Raw genomic sequence first — 19391 nt, forward strand, 5'->3', positions numbered from 1 at the left:
GATAGAGAGGAAAAGAGTAAAAAGGAAACGGAGAACGAGGACGAAGAGAGAGAAAGAGTGGATAGGATGGATCTAGAAACGGAAATAAAATTGTGGGAGCGCAGGGATCATGTAGACGCGAAAGAGAAAATGGAGCGTGGCACGTTTAAAAATAAAAATAAAGTCGCAGGACCTGGTCCTGTGGAGATAAACAGAAAATGGGATAGGATTCGTAGGGTACGTTTAACGGTAAAAACAAAATTGCAGGAAAATTGAGACGAGGTAAATCTAGAAACTAAAAGATCTAACCCTTTGCACTCGATGCTATTTTAACTCCAAAACGAAATATTTCTTCCGACCCAGAATATTTCCCTTCTGTATATTTCTTTTCATGTTATACATACGAAAATGGTGCAAGTTACTCGTACAGTACTGAAGTGTTTAGTAATTTATTGAATACAAACTTTAATAATGTAAAAAATATTTTGAATAATGGCACAGCAATTTTTAGTGGCGCCTTACAGTCGCCATTCGAGTGCTAAGGGCTAAAATAGTTCAGCGTCTGCCCGTACGGACAGCGATTTTATTGCCCGGGGCTTTCGTGGAACCAATGTTGCCAAATGAGGGGAGAGAGCACGAATTGAGGGGAAAAATGTGACGAAACGTGTCACGTGACCGGACCGTGACGGAAGCGTGGGGAGTCGCGTGGTAGAATGGGAAATTAGAGTGGGGGAACAAGTCTTGATCTGGCGACACTGGCCCTGGGCATACACAGGCAAGGCCGCATGTATTTGTCAGACGCATTGTCACAGCTACGTGGCCAACTACGGCTGTACTACGGCTTGTCTCCACTCCGATAAGTCACTTGCCCGTAGCTGTGTGCCCATGGGCATCGGCGGGCGCCCTTGCCCGCTAATAGGTATGTTGAGCAGTTCTGATCTAGAAGATCAAATTGTTGGAATAAGGGAACGATACGAAGTTGGACTGGATTTTTGCCTTTTTGCCGATTTTAATCATCTCGCTTCCTGAACGAAAAGAAAATAGGATATGGTAAGTTTAACGGTAAAAATAAAATTGTGGGAGCATTGGGATGATGCAAATAGGGAGTAGGCACGAGAAAACGAGGCAGAGATAAAAGAAAAAAGAAAAATTTCTGTTTATAAAGTCCAAGTTTATGTTCCAGAGATTTGTATTCTCTTTGCATTATGATTTTCCTTTTGTCTGATTTCCATCGTTCCTTTTTCTGTATAGAAAGAAAATGGACACGTTTAACAACATTGTGGGAACATTGAGATGATGCAGAGATGAAGATAGAGACAGATCTGGAGACGATGATACGACTGTGGGAATGAGAGACTGAAGCAGAGAAGGAAATGAAAATGAAGTGGTCCGGGCTCCAGAGATTTTCGTTTCCTTGTCTTCTGTTTCGATTGTAATGGTTCCTCTTCCTGCACGATAATGTTGTATCGATTGACCGTTTAAAAATTGAAGAAGGATTCAGCGGAGGGCGTAAGTAGGATAGTCTGTCGCAGTGCGATTGCGTTAATGAGCATCGTCGCGACAATGTGAGTCACGTTCGCAGACATATTTCACGGAAAATTATAAATAATAGGGTTAGGCAACGCGGCTGCTGAAGCTTCCCCTCGTGGTGCAAGAAGAGAATAGACTGGATTAATGAAGGCAACGTGAAATTGGTGAGAGACCTGTGTAAGAATACTGAGGACGAGAACATGGCGACAAAATATGGCGCGGCTGGGAGACTAAGGTAACGGCGCAACGCGAAGAGATTGGATTAAAATGGGCATCGATGGGAGAAATCTAGAGATAGCAGTAGTCAGATTGAGAGGGGGAAAAAAATTGAAATTCCGGAGGTGTTAGAGTAGAGCGAAAGTCAAAATTGAGGAGAGAGAATTTCGCGGTTGGTTAGATGGAAATTAGACGGCAGCGGGAAAGGCGAGAGGCAAACGAAAACACGTGTTAGATTAATAGGAGGAAATTTAAATGGTAAAAGAGTTAGAGAACGAGGAGGGAGTGCACGCTGCGAGATAACAATGACGAAATCAAGGCGGTGATAGGAGGAAAATCCGAGTAAAAATGAGAACGGAAATCAGAGAGAAGAAAATAAAACACAAGGACGAGAGAACGCGGACAGCGGACTAACGAGGACGCGAAATAATGAAAAAACAAATGTCGGTGGACGAGGGAGGGAGTATACGGGTCAGGCGGCTAGACGTGATAAAATCGGGATGGCGAAGTATCAACAACTGGCACAAAAATCGAGAAAAATACGAGAAACCGGAAACACTGGATCGCATACTCGGTCCGTTTCTACACAAAAACAATAAAAAAAAAAAAAAAACCGAAGAACTAACAAAAAGTACAGACACATAAAGGGAATACGATGCTTGTATCGACAATAGCGAATCCAAGATGGCGGTAGTGAGGGGAAAAAGATGAACACAAAATAGAAGAGTGCATTGAAAGAAGGCTAAAACTCAAACGAAATCGTAGCGAATACTAACGATCCTTTGACGAGACTGAAAAGGAGGAAAGAATTCTAAGAAATAAAAGAAAACATCGGGGACACGATGTGCATATCAATGACGAACCCAAGATGGCGGACGCAGGAAGAGTCGGAAAGTAGAACGGGAGAGGAGATCGAAGAGAAAATAAAGCTCAAGGCTGGGGGAATACGCACGGAGCGTTGGCGCGGCTCATAAAAGCTGTAACGAAAACGAAATAACCGAGAAGAAATAAAACCGACGATCGAGGACACAATGCGTCCATTGTGCCAGCACAGAATCCAAAATAGCAACGTCGGAGGGAAGTTGTTGACTTCGATCAACCGGTCCGGGACTGTCAACTTCGAATTTCCTAATTTTGCTGGCAAAATCGTCCTCGTTCGATCCATCATCGCAGAAGCTAAGATTTTACGCGTTTATGACAAAAACGGCTTGGTAAAACAATAAAAATATTAAAAGAATTTTCGGATATGTTGTACTACTGTTAAAGAAGAAACGGAAGGTCTATACGGTTCTTGTGGTTAATTTTAAGATAATTTTTAGTTCGCAAAAAGATCCGCAATCAGTGCTACCGATTCGGTGGACTGTGCTAGCAACGATCATTACTATCAGAGCTACGATTCGATTGCAACAGAGGTCAATCATACTAATCATTGAAGAGATTGCTACGGGCAGGAAGACGCTGCTCGTCCATGGAGAGAAGCGTCGTCGACCTGATGAGGTTCCTGGATGTCTGCCAGCTGTGCTTCCAGACGGAACGGAAGTCGTGGAACTTGTGCACCCTGTGGGCAATCGTCACGTCCTTTCGTACCGAGATCCTATGGTTGCTTCTGGGGCTGTTGTACTGTTGCCACTTGCCACCGTTTCATATTTGTTTGTAAACACAGCTGTTTTCCTTTTCCTAAGAGAAAACATCTCGTAGCAAGCTGCTCTCGCGGGGCTAAACAATCTGAAACTGGGGGCAGACCTCTTTAAAGCGAATAAAATGGCAAAAGTAAAAAAACCGACAATTTTTAATTGAACAAATTGTATAGACCTTCCACCATCTTTCGACGGATGAATGTCACAAAATGAGCTGACTGTTCTTACATTGTCAAATCATTAAACTCCGTGCACCTTTACAATGAAAATGGTACCTCTAAATGATTAACTTGATCTTCAGCACTTGTGCAACAATTTTATCAACACTTCAACAGCCACATATGTATATGCGTGTCATAATTTTGTTAACAAAACTTGAAAACTTAATTTTTATTACAATTAAGTGAATGAAACTTGACTAGGATTTACGAGGTGTAAGAAGGTTATAAAAGTGTTATAATTGCCATAGTAAATTTTACTTTTTCTATTCCTGCATCAATAAATAAATTGTTCCGGTTTTATGTGACTTTTTTAGACGTTCGTGTGTTAGGCAACGTGATAAACAATAATACATACCTGCATACAAATATTTTCTCAAGCATTAAAGCATAGTCAGAGACTGGCACTTTAAATTAAACTAATAACAGTTTTATGCAATTTACAATCATTAAATAGGCACATACAGTGGCACATTAAGTCAAATTAATAACATTTTTATGCAATTTACAATCACCAAATAGGCACATACAGCGGCATTTTAAATCAAATTAACATTTTTATGCCATCTGCAATCATTAAAACATTGGCACAGAGAGTGGCACTTTAAATCAAATTAATAACATTTTTATGCAATTTGCAATCATTAAAACATGGACACGGAGAGTGGCTCTTTAAATCAAGCTGGTTGTAAGTTAAACATTTGAAGAATCCGAGCAAATTCGAGATCCGGAGATTTTAATGACAACAGTGCTCGAAAGTCTCGTCAGAGCCTGACGACTTAATCACTCGACGACTAATGCTTTCTCCAAACGGATCTCCCTCCGTTCTCTTTTCGACGAGAGGGTTAATCCGAACGATTCTTCCGTCAACTCGAAAATCTACCTGTAGAGCTGCGTTCGACTTCTGTTTCTCGTTATTCTTCAGCGGTGCCGTTTCTTTCGGTGTCCTTGCTCCCGGGTGGCGGTGACGGTGGTCGAAGCGGTATAGTGGTTCGACGAGTGGACGTCTTGCAGTTCTTTCGTTTCGTCGACGAAGTGGCCACTCGACCTGTTTGTGTCGTCGGACCACTCGCCGTCGTCGTCATCGTCGTCGACGCGGTCATCACCGGCTGACGAGAGGGCCCTTCAATGTTACGATACCCCGACTCTATAGGAAGCTCCACGAGAGAAAAAAAGAGAGAGAGAGAGAGAGAGAGAGAGAGAGAGAGAGAGAGAGAGACTCTGCCGCGGACTCGAGTGGAAATAGTTCCTGCTCGATGATCGACGAGACCGATCAACTGACGATCATCGGTTTTTGCTGACGGCGCGACACGGTGAAAGGGAAACGACCGCCAATTAACACCCTACCAGTTTATGGAACATTGCAGCACTATGTTAAGCAGGAAAAATTCCAAAAAATTTCACCACCATATTGGTTCCCAACGCGTTTGGTTCCACTATTCAAAATTGGACAAAATCTTGAGCCAACGCTTCTTGCGGCACATTTTGGCACTAGACTGACGACTATTGTGCTCTCTGTATTTTGCAGCAAGTTTTTAATATGATTCCGCGAGCGTTTCGTTGATTTTAGCTCGTACCATTTTGCAGGTCTTGCGACGTGAAATTGCAATTTTAAAATAACGAATGCGAATAAGAATACGACGGTGTGCACAAATATTGCAGCACCAAAGAACTAGAACCAAGTAAAATTGATGAAACATTGAGCAAGAGGTAACGAGTAAGAAATCAAGTAATTGCGTTTATCCGAGCAACGTTTCACTATGTCCAATGTTTTTATAAAACAGTCGAAACGGTCGAATTTTCAAGCAAGAAGCGTGCGTAGACAGGTTTCAGAGGTTGCCAGGGTAAATCGAGGTGGAAATGAAGAGACGTCCAGCCGCATGGAGATCGATTATGTCCTGAAAACTTCTGCTTCATCCCCTAATCCAAACGTGTCCGCGTCGGAACGGGAACGTATTCCAAATAATGTCAGTGATTGATCGGCGTTTCGGACGTATCTGGAGCGTTTCTCTTTCGGCTACGATAAAATCCAATCGGATCGTGGCGCACTCGATACATCTGGTTTTCGCCTTCGCACCTTTTGTCCGGTCTGTCAACAAGAGAGTTACGGTATAGCAACCGTCGATTCCCCCGGTCGATCCTTCTATCGCGCGGCCTGTTATTTACGATTTCGCGAGCCGGCGAAGATAACCGGTCGTTTCGCACGACGCCGTGTCATTTCACCGAATTGCATTTTCTATTCCTACCTTCTTTTTCTTTTCTTTTCTGTTCTCTCGCACTCGCTCAGCGAACACCGTGCTAGAAAGTTGCGAATTTTTCGTCGCCCAGGACCAGGATCCCCGCGAAACTGCAAATTCGCGACGTTTATGTAGCAATAAACTGTTCGCCGCGGCAGTTAGAAAACGGAGATCGCCGGTTTCTTCTCTGGTAGATCGTTTTTGTTCTACATCGATCCTTCGACGCCCCACGGATTTATTTCCTACGGTTTCACGGTCTTTCCAGGTAATTGATAGAGTAGACGCTTATACGACAAGAACGAGCGGATGTAATTTAAAACGGTAAAAATATCGAGACGGTTTAACAACGTCTATATGTTATTTTCAATTTATTAACTCTCCGTGGGCAATCGGGGTCGGAGAAAAATTTTATATGTTAAGATAGGGACTTCGATACGTGTTCCAGAATTTTTTCAGATTTTTTAATAGCCTAGAAATTGTTAAAGATTAAAATTATTAAAGATAGAAAGAACAGTTTTATCTTGCACAACAATCTGCAGTAGAACGTGCTATTGTAAGGTGTTCCTATTAAATTTATCACCGTACATTTATTAACTTTTCACCACAATGGTCTTCTAACATTTCTAAAAGAGCACGTTGCTTTCACCTGTAACAAAGTACAGAAAAGCCGAGATTGCGTTAGCATGCTGCTTTCTAATATGAAATTATTGCCCAAGTATGCTAATATTTTTTGACCAACTACCCCCAGGTGTATAGATAGCATTAAGCTCGCACCGTCATTCACGCGTGCATGCACAGCGTTAAAAGAATTTTTCACAGGATCTTCGGATACTCGAGCTTACAGAACTACAACGGCATTTTTTCGTTTAGGAACAATGATATGCTTCTCTCAAGAACAACACAATGTCGTTCCACTAATTCCAAAATGGCGGCCACGTTAATTACACTCGTAGCACTCGTTATCCCCCGACCACGTATGTGACTTGTGAACTTTTCATTCAAAAAACATCATGACCCATATATGGATTTGCGAGAGATTGCGAAAGGTTTTAGGGGCTCGCGAGCTTCAACTCTGAAGTGAATACACGCCATTAAGCTCGCAGGAGTCCTCGAGTTGTGGCAACTGGACTGCGACAAAATTTTCATGCAAATTAAAATTTTTTCCCGTCGAGATCCGCGAGGCTGAAAAAAAAACTATTTTCCGCGTTTAACGTGCGAAACGTTCAACTTAGAAATTCTATAAAATAATGATCTAGCCACTAGTTCCTAAAATATCACCCATCAAAATGACGCACGTTTCATTCTGTCACAAAAAAAAAAAAAACGCTGAAAAGGTGTAGAACTTTTTCTATAACGAATAGAAAGAAATTCTATAAAACTATTTTAGTTTTTGTTGATGCACTTTTAGTTTCCCTATATTATTAAAAGAGACTTAAAAAAGAATTGAAACCTTTCTAACAATATCGCGAAGAATAAAGTTCTACAAAATATTTCTTCCTTAGTTTTCTTGAACTTTTTAGTACCTAGGGTTCATAAAAATTGTCAATAACAAAGTCTGCTAATTATATTGTAATTTTCTCTGTTATTCCCGAGGATTTATATCAGTATTGTGGTCAGGAAATTGCTAAAAAGATCTGTAAAAGATGTCAAGGGGTACGCCATGTTGATTGCGATTTTCTGTTTGGAGATCGCATAAGCGATTGTTACAACACGATAACTGTCCACCGAGCCTCAGATAATTCTCAGCTCCTCGGGGTCATGCTGGAGTTGGTCATCAATACGTGGCGATTCATTAGGATGTAGGCCAGCCAGGGGCGATCGGGCCACTAATTAGGTCAAACGTGCTACCTGTGGATTGCCGGCCAGCGAATTCCCACCGAGAAGTTATACTAGATGGGAAAATATCAGCCAGAATATTCGTACCATTTTCCAAAAATACACGAACTACCATTTTACTTCCATAATTAAGAAAATATTCCCATCGTTCAAAAAATAATTATAATCTCTCCATAATCGCCTAAAAAGAATGATTACTAGACCGTAGATAGACAACATAATTCGCTTGTAATCATTCACTTGTAATTACCTATTCATTTTTGTCATAAATGCATAAAAAATTCTCAGTCTAACCGATTAGTTTATGCAAAATTAACAGGAATGAAACAGAAATGTACATTGTCTTTTAATAATCGTAATAAATGGAAAATGATATAACAATCTTCTCGAATGCTTTACAAGTGCAAAAAAAAACCGCAGTCTAGTGGGAAACAATGTGTATCGGGATAGTGAAAAATGATTGTACCTGTGAAGGATGTTCGATGTTCAATGTTTTTAAAAGCCGGTTTTTTACCAGCACAATTTTCCTTGAAACTTTTCCTTTCGACGTCGACGAGGTCTCCAGTTACTGTTTACTATTGTCGCCACGCTGGATCAGCAATTTGTCCCGGTACGTCGACGTTTTCTCAGAAGTTGGCCAATAGATCCCGATGCATCGAGGAACTACGCGAGGCTGCAATTAGCGGGGCCGGTCAATTAATGAGTAAGAGAGACCCTCGGCATCCTAATTGCGGGGCTGATTATACCACGGCTCGGCTGGCATGGTCGCAGGACACCGAGCCCTCTTCGAATTCTATGGAATAATTATTTCCGTGGTTGGCGTTGGGAAGTCACGTAAACGGCGCGGCTGCTGCTGCTGCTGCTGCTGCTGCTGCCCAAGCAATACACGGAACACGAACCCGGTCTCTCTCGTCGAGTTTAATTATCGTCGTGAAAGAACGTTCATTGTCGTTGACAGCCGCGGGGACATTGGAACATGATATACGAGGTGTTCGAGAAGTATGGGAACGGGAAGGATCATCGACGAGCTTCTGATTCTCACACGAACGCCATCCGGAGACTGCAATAGGCCAACGAAGCTCGAATTTATTGGATGGAGAACATTATTTGCCACTCCCGTTAACTTACCATCGGACTGCCGATATCTATGCAAAATAGAAACTGTCTTCGTTAATTGCAGGCAACAGAAACCCAATAGAAAAAGTACATATTCTTCTGATGTTTCTACTGTTTCCATCAGTTTTATTATAAACATATAAAATCCACAGCCTAATTACTAAACAGCGAATCTTTATGAAAAAAAATGTTCTACCTGAATTACAACAAACTGAAGTGAAATAAAAATTGATTTTCCTTCTAAAGATGGTTAATAGGTTGAAAATAATATAACAGTATTTTTAAACTCTTCTAAGGTTTTTAGAGTATGAAATTACGCCTACTCATTTTTGTCGAAAATGCATAAAATCCCCTGTCTACTAATTGCCCACAGCTTAACAATAGATTTACGGGACCCGTCGAAATGACGGATTCTAATATTTTTAAATCGCGAATATTGAGATTGTAAAAATGCATCCATGAGCAATTATTTAACAAATTGATTTCTTTGGGTATATATTATTAAAAAAATGGCTACAAATTGTGATCGATACATTCATGCTATTTTTATAAAGTAATGTAAAATAGTCATGTTTAGTGTTCCGTAAACCTAGTGTTAAAGACAACTATTTTATGTTGGTCTCTAACTCCGAAAATTTTATGACAGAGTAAAAGTGCACTTATGTGGGAACGTTACGGTAAAGTAATTAGACAAGTTACCGAGGAGCCGCGGATAGTAAATAAAGAGTAAACGTAGGTGTCGAATGGAGCAACGCCGATATAATGGTGCGGTAATATAATGGTAATGGTGGATGTGACGACGTGGTGTGTGCGGCGAGCTGGTTCCGGTAAAAGGTGAGAAATACCCTAACCTTCGGCCGCAAATAGGTTCATAAAACTCTCAGGACGGGTTTTTCACGGACGATTTTGCACGGGCGATGGGAAAACCTCGACGAACCGCGTCGCCCTAAAAATAGTCTCGGTGTTCGCCTAGGTGCAGGCCTCCGGTAAAACATAAAGCACCTGCGAACGCGGAAGCGTTCGACACGCTATTTCAGTACCGCCGGAAGTTCCGTGAGACGGGTATTTTTAACCCCTTCGCTGCGGCAAAATAAACTGCTTTTCTTTCCACGGTTCCGATCGATACCGATTTATAAACTTCCGTAACATTGAATTTTAAGCGAACCGCTGAAACGTAAAACCGAATCTACCAAACCAATACCATACGATTGGGAACACGGTAAGGGACCCAATTACTGTGCCTATATTCATTATACTTATTCTCAAAGCATAATGAATATTTAAAAAGGGATATTAGATTTTTCTCCTTAAAATCAGTTAATATATGTGTTATATATGTCTTTTAATATTCATTATGCTTCAAAAATAAGTATAATTAATATACAGTGACTCCCACTAATATTCGGACGCTCTTAAAAATCGCATAAATTCGTCAATATTGGACTATACTACTTGAATTTTTTTTTTTTGAGAAGTTAGAACAATTGGATCGCTACATAACGCGAGAAAAATGTTTGATTAAAATTGCAATTGGTCGAAATTGCAGAGAAAGTACGAAAAGTTGTATTTTGCAACTTATTTATGCGGGCTTATATTAAAAATTTAAAAAGTACGTTTTGTACATCTGTATCAATTATGCATACTCTGAATATTTCATTTAAATCGATCAACGTTGCAGTTCGGATAATCGAGGTTCCGCTAAATCGTCGATTAAGTAAGCAAATAAGATTGATGTCCCGTTTGGTCTCAGTAAACATTCCGAAACAAGAAGAAATAGAAGACACTGAATGTCCCAAAAAGTTATTAAGGAAAAACACGGACCAATCAGAGCGCGGCAACAGCTGAGTGCGGCGTTGGCATTGGCCGAGCCGGAATCGGTCCCCAGCAGCCGCGCCCTGATTGGTCCGTGTTTTTTGTTAATAACTCCTCAACGAAGCCGCGGAGAACATTTTCGCAAAGGAAAAAGTTACTTCAAATAACCCCAGGAATCACCTCTTTCAAGGAAGTTCGACATTTTTCGGATACCCTGTGCATCTATTTCCTGACATGACTTCTTTTACTGTCCAGATTTGTCCCACTGTGCGACCGATTCGCTATCCGTCCGATTTCCCTTCTTTCACCGGTCGGCAACGAACGGCACGTAATCGGCGCCGTAGAAAATTACAATCGAAGCGTAGAAGAAACCCGAGGAAAGTGTGAAACTCGGATATCATTGGATTAAGCCGTCGGAACAGCAATAAACAGCGTAACTCCCTCGGAGCTCTTCGTTCCGTACGGTGCTCGAGCCGTTCGATAAAAGAAAGTGACGAGAAAGTATGAAAACCGGTATACGCGTACCCGCGGAACCGGAATTCTTCATCACCGTCCGATTACGGAATATCAATCGGCGGATGACCAAATAAAACGACGAGCTCCGCTTCGTGGTCGTTAGACCTCGTGTTAGAGACGAGTCTACAGGCGAATCGCACGATTACGAGACGCGAGACAAACGTAATATTACGCAGCGAATCGTTGATCGAACGATCGCGAACTGCTTACGAGGATAAGATGTCGTAACAGCTTCGATTACGTGTGAAAAATATTTTTTTGCTTTTTCTTTTTAATCGACGTTCATTGCATAGACCCGACGACCTTGGGATGATAATCTTAGCGGCGATGACGCTTAACAAATCGTATTTTTCTTAATGCGCGAATTGTGTGCGCTTCACTCGTATCTATTTTGTTCATATAAACGATCAGAGTTGCTAATAATTATTACTAGTTATTTGATAATGATGTCTGCAGCTTACGCAATTCAGTTCATTTCGGAACGAATGAATTGATATTCGTACTAGTTTTATGACAATCGTTTTTAAACAAATTCGTAGCACCGGTATCTTCAATTAATCTACACACTTTGCTGATACATGAAATCCTCAGAAAATTCGTACACTTCGAAGATTAAGTAGACAATGACAATAGACAAAAAAAGTTCAGTGGATCTTCCAGTTCGCCGAAATTGTACTCTTTCCCGTGTGAACAGGACTTACGATCCGTTTATCGGGGTCAACGGAAACGAAAGGGTACAATGAAACACTCGATGGCATTGTTCGGGGTTTTTAGTTTCATTAAATAATTGCCGGCGCAGTCAACTTTTCAACGGTTGTCGAAGTGAAACCCGTTTGCCCGACTTCGTCAAAGCGAACACCGATTTTCCGTTTGGGTGATTGAAGTGACTCCTCGGCCATTGTTCGCCGCGCGCGACAAAGAAACAAAGAGTTATCGCGGCCTGTTTCGGTGGTACAACAATAGACGAATGGAAACGCCACGGGGATCGACCAAAGGGAGGCGGTTTGGAAGAAATTGAGTGCTTTCCTTTCTTCGTAAAATGGATAGCCTACAATACGGTTCGTGCCTCCGTACTTGTTCGCCGTGGGCTCGAGTCGCGAGCGTCTTTCGAGGCATTACAAAAAAAGAAAAAAAAAAAGAAATACACGACCGAAGTCTGAGGACTCAAGCCGGGAAACTTGAATCCTTGGGTTCGAAGGATTTGAACCTGAAGACTTGAAACCCTGAGTTCGGAGGATTCGAACCTGAAAATTTTAATCCTTGAGTTCAGAGCATTCGAATATGAAAATTTAAATCCTTGAGTTCAGAGGATTCGAACCTGAAAATTTAAATCCTTGAGTTCAGAGCATTCGAACCAGAAGACTTAAATCCTTGAGTTCAGAGGACTCGAATATGAAAATTTAAATCCTTGAGTTCAGAGCATTCGAACCAGAGGACTTAAATCCTTGAGTTCAGAGGACTCGAATATGAAAATTTAAATCCTTGAGTTCAGAGCATTCGAACCAGAAGACTTAAATCCTTGAGTTCAGAGGACTCGAATATGAAAATTTAAATCCTTGAGTTCAGAGCATTCGAATATGAAAATTTAAATCCTTGAGTTCAGAGGATTCGAATATGAAAATTTAAACGCTTGAATACAGAGGATTTGAACCTAAATAATAATGATTTCAATCTCCTGACTTCTATACGTTACAGTCACTTTTTCCTCAAGTTTTGATCCTTGTATTCTGAGATCCTCCAACGAGGATCATTAGATTTGCGTGTCTTCTGTCTCAAGTCTCCCCGAACTCGAGGATTTAAGTCCGAAGACGTGCGAATTTTTATGAACTACATCACAGGATCCTAGAATACTAAACTTGACCTCTGAAGAATCTCTAAACCCAGCAACTCAAGGTAACACCTTCCGGTTGAGTGGTTCTAATTAACAACTGGGTTCAGGCGTGTCTTTGGATTCTAGAGTTGTCTGGCTTGGATCCACAGACGTTGGAAGTCTTCTTTGTAAGTTGAGTCCTTGGAGTTGAAGGTCTTCTGATTCAGATCCCTGCACTAGAAGATTTTCTGACGGAGATTCTTGAATTTCAAATGTTTGCGTCTTCACGTCCGATGGTTTTCAGTGTTGCATCTTTTATACTGTATTGTACCGATGCAGAAGCAACGTGAATATACATGAACGACCATTGTTCTGCTTGCAGTATCACGGACACGCGTGTGGATGAGGGTAAACCATCTCAACGAGAGGGATGTCTGAAAGCGAGGGAGAGCACGTAGCTCGGTCGGTGGCCTTGGAGCAAGCCTACGTCCACGAAGTTTACGAACAATGCGCCGAAAAGACTGTCCAAAGTAGACACTGGCCACGGATCTATCAATTCCTCGAGGAACTGGAGCCTGGAGCCCTTGTGTGCGACATCGGTGAGTCAAACTTCCGTTCCCCTGAAACCTATACTATAACATTATCCTACAAACAATTAACCGTTCGCGCTCGTACCACAATTTTATTTCTTTTCCGTAGAAAAATTCTGTAGAGTCAGAACAGTGCACAGACGTCTCCCCTGCAGGGTCAGCTGTTTATTTATTTGACGACTGATGAAAAATTGGCGAAAAAAACAAGAAGAAGAGTTGAGGATTCCCATTTGACCCATTTCCGGGCACGTGGCTCCGTTCCTTGGACTGCTCGAGTTTTCCTCGACTCCAGCAGCCTCGGTCACTCGCACTTTCACATGATCAATTGACCTCCGCGCGGATGTATCGACGCGAATCCGTGCAGCTCGCGTTCACCCGTGCCCAAGCCCCCGTGTGCCTGATCCCACGTCGCATGATCCCGCCGCTGAAATACCGTGGGATCCGTTCTCCGTCGGGATTACACAAACTCATCGACCGGCGAACTTTGAAGCCGGCTCTCTCGCCTCTGCACCCCCTCCCCCCGACCGATTTTCGTCGCTCCGAATACGATTCGGTGCTCCGTCACCGCCTTCGAACTGTCTCCGGTCGATGCGAAATTCCCTGGAATATCTCGAGCAAACTTTTTTACATTCCCAAAACACCCACAATTTTATCATTTCGTAACCCCGCGTCATCTTCGTAGAATCCGTGGAATTCGACGCCTGAGCGGATAGAGAGTTTTCCTGGAAAACGGGCCCGAACGTTACGTCCGATCCGTTATATAACACTAATTTCCACAATTATCTGCGATCCTTTCCCACTTATTATCCGTAGGCAAACATCACCTAATAATCCTGCGTGAGCATTTCTCAGGCCGTAAATGCGAACCATATTTATTTTCCGGCGAATAGACAGTTTTCACAATCTTACTGCAATGCGTTCTGCTATGATCTTTTATCCCCTTATCTCGAATAACAACATTTTTCTTTTGTACAATGCAAAATTTACAGTTCTTCATCTTTCGTTATCTATTTTTACTTCTTATACACATGTTCAATTTGCTGATCCCAGTGATCCTCTAATCCCAAGATTACAAGCCGTTACGTAGTAGTAAACCTATATAGCAAACTCGTAAGTAACTATCCCCGATGAAACAGTTTATCCTTCATTTTCGCGCTATCATATATTTATCATATAGTATCATACACTATCGTATATTTGCTATCCCCTAATCCCAAGATTACAAGCATTACAGTCACACAGTAGTAATCCCTGCAAACTCATGTCATTATTCCCAATGAACCATATCGACTACTAGTGGTTTATCCTTCATTTTTACTTCTTATCTACATGTTCAACTTGCTCATCTCGGTGATCCTCTAATCAAGTTTCCAAGGATTATAGTTACACAGTTACAATCCTCGCAAACTCGTGAGTAATTACTCTGATATTACAGTGACGGACCACACCAAACACCAAAGGATATTCCATTGACATCCATTGGTTGCAAGTCCCCTAACCGTACACCCGCGCATTTAACCATTAACTTCGCCTACTCTTCGGCAGAGGATCCTCTATCCCAGCAGTACTCGTGCTAAATGATCTACCTGGAGCTTTGTAGCTGACCCCATTCTGACGAAGTTACCGACCATCTCTTTACTCCTATAAATAGATCCTTTGTCCGATTCTGTACCTGCTGCAGCTTCCTGAAACAAGTTTTGCGATTCCGCGCGTGCAACCTCATTGTCACCATTGCTGCCCTTGAACTTGTGAAATGATCTTACAGCAGTCATCAATCGAGAATGATACACCAAAAAATACTTCATTGCAATATGCTTCGTTTCTGGCTATTCATAGTGACCAAACAAAAATAACGCAAATCTGCATGCGAGTTGCCTTGCATTTCAATGCAAGTGAAATATCAGCACTATCCTTTAACTGTCTCATTTCCTTTGTACCTATTTTACGAATAGACAATTATATTAAGAATAGACAGTCAGCAGTTTGCAGAAAAGTTCACGTCCGGGGACGTATTGTCCTGGCCGTCTTGTCCTCACCATCTCGCAACGCCTGTCGGAATTGCGTTCATCAGATTGTTTCGAAATAGTCATTTGCGATTAATGTTCTCGGGGATCCGTTACCTCACGCTCTCGACTTTATTTGTCCTAGGTTGTGGCAACGGGAAGTACCTGAGCGTTAATCACAGCATCTTTAAGGTGGGAGTGGACCGGTGCAAGCGGTTCACGGATATCGCGCGTGAGAAGGAAAATGAGGTGAATATATCATTTCGATGAAAACACGGTCTGCGATCGGGGGCCCGGGATCGCAGGAAATCGACTCTTACATCCGTATCCTGGGCTCCAGCGGGCTAATCGTAATTGCCGCGTTTAATTGTATCCGGAGCGTTCCCCGCTCGGGAAACCTTGTTTTTCCGTTCTTCTGATTAACCGCATGCCACGCATCCGAACAAACCGACGAACGAACGTAAGCAAAACGAGTACGAGGACTGTGCGGTTGATATTAATCTCGCGGTTGTATATCTCTATCTCCGGCTATATCAATTGAAAATTAATTGCTGCTGCTGCCCGTGAACGTAATATCGGAACTGGTGCATACATGCATTCCTCTCGGCTTCGCTTTTAACCGTGCAGTGTCAGCGGAGTCGTTGTCGGGGACCCTGTCGTTCCAGGAAGAAATTGTTCCTCCGTGTGTTCTAGTTACGGGATGATGAACGACGATAGTTTTTATCTGGATTCTTGGAGTCTCGTGACTGTGCAATGGTTTATTATATCATGCTGGAATACACTTTTCTATTCTCCATTGCACAGTTAACGTATACTGTGAGATAGATACTACTTTATGTGCGTCATAGGATTTTCAGGTACCTGTTCGTCATAGTCATCATACATCATCATACGAAAGTTACCGTATACTTTCATGCAAATACTGCATTCTATCGTGTAGTTATGATACAATACCATATATTTATCATACACTATCATATATTCATCCCGTACTATGATATGTTATCATATTTTTATCACACATTAGAATATCTATCATATGTTTTATCGTATACTGACACACACTGTCATATACTTATCATACGCCGGAGTACATAGTTTCCCGGTTTGGCGGACGCAAGAATTGAATTTTTGAAGAAGTTTTTGAAGAAGAGGTACAAAAATGTTGACATGCGAATTGCAGGTGCTAATTTGCGACAATTTGGCCCTACCGTTTCGAGATGGGAGCTTCGATGCGGTCCTGTCGATCGCGGTGGTGCACCATTTCGCCACCACGGAAAGGAGGGTCCACGCGCTGAAAGAACTCGCGCGAGTGCTCCGAATCGGTGGCCGATTAGTCATCTCCGTATGGGCTATGGAACAAAGACATAGGAAGGTAACTAGACCACCGAGCAACTGTAACGTCGATGTCAATCCGACGGGTAGATAGAAAACGTTCTATTAAAAGAAACTAGGGTCGCACTATCTAAAATCTCGGTAGACAAACGCGCCCGGAGATCTTTCCTAATCGCAACCACCCAATGAAACCGTCTCATCCAACCTTCAACACTAGAACTACCGAATATCACTTTATAACACAACTGTTAATCCTCTGTCTGCAATGGTCTATGTTCACGACTAATTTTTTTATTGTTCTAGATTTTTTTTTAAATCTAAAAAATTTCTGCAATACGTCTTGAAGTCGCTATATCAATATACATAATCGTTGGAACATCAAATGTTTAAAACAGTAATGGGGAAAAAAAAGAAATTCGAGAGTTGGACGACCAAGGTTGTCCGCGGAAGGTTAAAATTTTAATGACGTTTTTGTAAACATCTACTGGATTTATTTATTCTCTACTCTGGTATCTCGATAAATGCGGTCTTGTTCCTTGTTAAGGAGCTATGCAGCGTAGTCGGTTCGAGTACGCGGTAGTTTTAGTGTTAGCAAATAAATACAATATTTCGAAGTTACGAAACAATAAGTTTGATTATTGTGAGTGATCGTCGAATGTTGTGTGTAAGCTCTTTTTATCCTGATGTGCACAGCTTTAAAAGTATTGCCGGGCAGCTCGGGACGGTTTCACGATCAGCGATCGGTCACTTGAGGGATTCACGGAGCGATGCATGCTATTCGAATCGGCTTAAAAATGTCGTCATCGGATACGATTGAATGCAAACGGTATTCGAACGGAGCCTATGAAATACACCCACGCGAGCATGACGGTCAATCGATACAATTGTTCCGATGCATATAGCCAAGGTAAACCGTTCGGATATATCGGCGGCATTTCTATTTTTCAGGGTTTGCTCTTTACATGCTTGCAACACGTCCAAGATGAATTCTATCAGTTGACACGGGGAACAGTTTTATCGTCCTTCGTAGCACGTTCTCCTCGCTCGAACGCAAAAACAGCGTCACAGAATTTCCATCGGTAGCTGGAAAAGCGATAGAATATTTCATATTATTGAATGAATCTCAAGAAACGTGTGTGTCTCCCTCTCGAAAGGTCAACTGAATAAATAGAACTGCGACTGCATCGCCAAGATCCTTTTATGAAATTCAGCCTGTTGTGATTTGAATTCTTCTTTTTTAAACTTCAAGAATTACGAACACTGTTATAAAATCTTATAATTAAATATTTAAATATTAAATATTCTCTTCTTTTGTTCGCAGTTCCAGTCTCAGGATGTCTTAGTCCCATGGCCCAAAGCATACTGCGCCAATTCGAAGAACAAGTCGAAATACTCGGGCACGTTGAACGTCAGTGACGTACATGCCACACACAACGCTCAAAAGTACCTATCTACCAATCATTATTCATTTTTTCACCGACCACAATGCGCACTTTCGATTTGCGTTCAAACATTTTCGTAAAACTTCGAACTTACTGTACACCATTCGAAATGAATTCGAAGTCAATCTCGTTGTTCTAAATGAAAACAGAAAACATTAAAAGTTACGTATAGGAGAAAAAAATGTTCTTTTTTAACACCTCATTACGGAAACCAACGGTGACTATATTGCATTACTTTATAAAAATAACAAGATCGTATATATTCAAATTTTCAGCGATTTTCAAAGTACCAAATTGATTGAATACTTCTCCATAAATGTAACTGCACGATCTCATTGATCGTATATTAAATTTGCAGCCCGTGTTAATTATATAAATTGGACAAAATTGTGTCTGAAAGGCGAGGTTGAAATTCGCATACGCGATCGCCCTCGGAGGGAGGAAAAAGTCCCTGAAAGCAATTTCAAATTGCCCGGCGAAATTACGTTTCGCGAGCCCCTGTCCTTGTTCCTTCACGAGAGCTTTTCTGGCGGGGCAGCGGGGGGAGGCGGGTCGAACAAGATAATTATAGCTAATAGCGTTCGCTTGGTTTCGCAGGGACAGCCAACGAAAATGCAAGAGCAAAGGCTATTGGATCGACCCGATATTCAGTCCATCGCCGTCGACCAGCAGCCTGTCCAGCCCGAACGAGACCTGCTACAGCTTTTTCCGTCGTGCTTTGCAGGTAACGTGCCGCCAGGGGTTTCCTTGAAGCCGTTGTCACGTGCTTCGGGTGGCGCGCGTGGTCGCGTGCAACCCTGTCTAAATTGCTTCTTTCTTCCCCCCTTCCTTTCCCTATTTTTCTCCTTCCCCTTCACCTCCACCCCTTTCCTCCTCTCTTTTGACTTGCCGTGTATACACGTCGCGACACGATAACCATCCCCGCAATACGTAACTGAATTGTCGGGAAGCGTACTATCGATTTAGCGTGCGACCGTAACAATGTTCGCGCCAAAAAGTAGGGTAACTGCTTGCGGAATGCGCCCCGGACGCAGTCATGCGATCGGAGAGATTACATACTCGGACAATTTTTGAGATCCTTGGACGGTCCAAGGGGAACCCGAGACTGTTCAAC

The 19391-nt window shown here is 42.1% G+C and overlaps 1 protein-coding gene across 2 annotated transcripts in view; it reads left to right on the forward strand.

Moving 5' to 3' along the window:
- The window catches only part of Fid (class I SAM-dependent methyltransferase fire dancer), a 42269-nt gene that overhangs the window by 18837 nt on the left and 4041 nt on the right, over window positions 1–19391 (forward strand). Inside the window, exons 2-6 of one of the 2 annotated variants that reach the window (XM_076786797.1) lie at window positions 13290–13506; window positions 15646–15749; window positions 16684–16875; window positions 18157–18278; window positions 18875–19001. In XM_076786797.1, coding sequence (XP_076642912.1) covers window positions 13338–13506; window positions 15646–15749; window positions 16684–16875; window positions 18157–18278; window positions 18875–19001 — 714 coding nt within the window. In that variant the 5' untranslated portion in view covers window positions 13290–13337. Of the gene's footprint in view, window positions 1–13289; window positions 13507–15645; window positions 15750–16683; window positions 16876–17535; window positions 17743–18156; window positions 18279–18874; window positions 19002–19391 lie in introns of those variants that run through there. The other variant, XM_076786799.1, reaches the window with a different exon arrangement.

The sequence above is a fragment of the Halictus rubicundus genome, chromosome 4 (assembly GCF_050948215.1).
Source record: "Halictus rubicundus isolate RS-2024b chromosome 4, iyHalRubi1_principal, whole genome shotgun sequence".
Taxonomy (NCBI): Eukaryota; Metazoa; Arthropoda; class Insecta; order Hymenoptera; family Halictidae; genus Halictus; species Halictus rubicundus.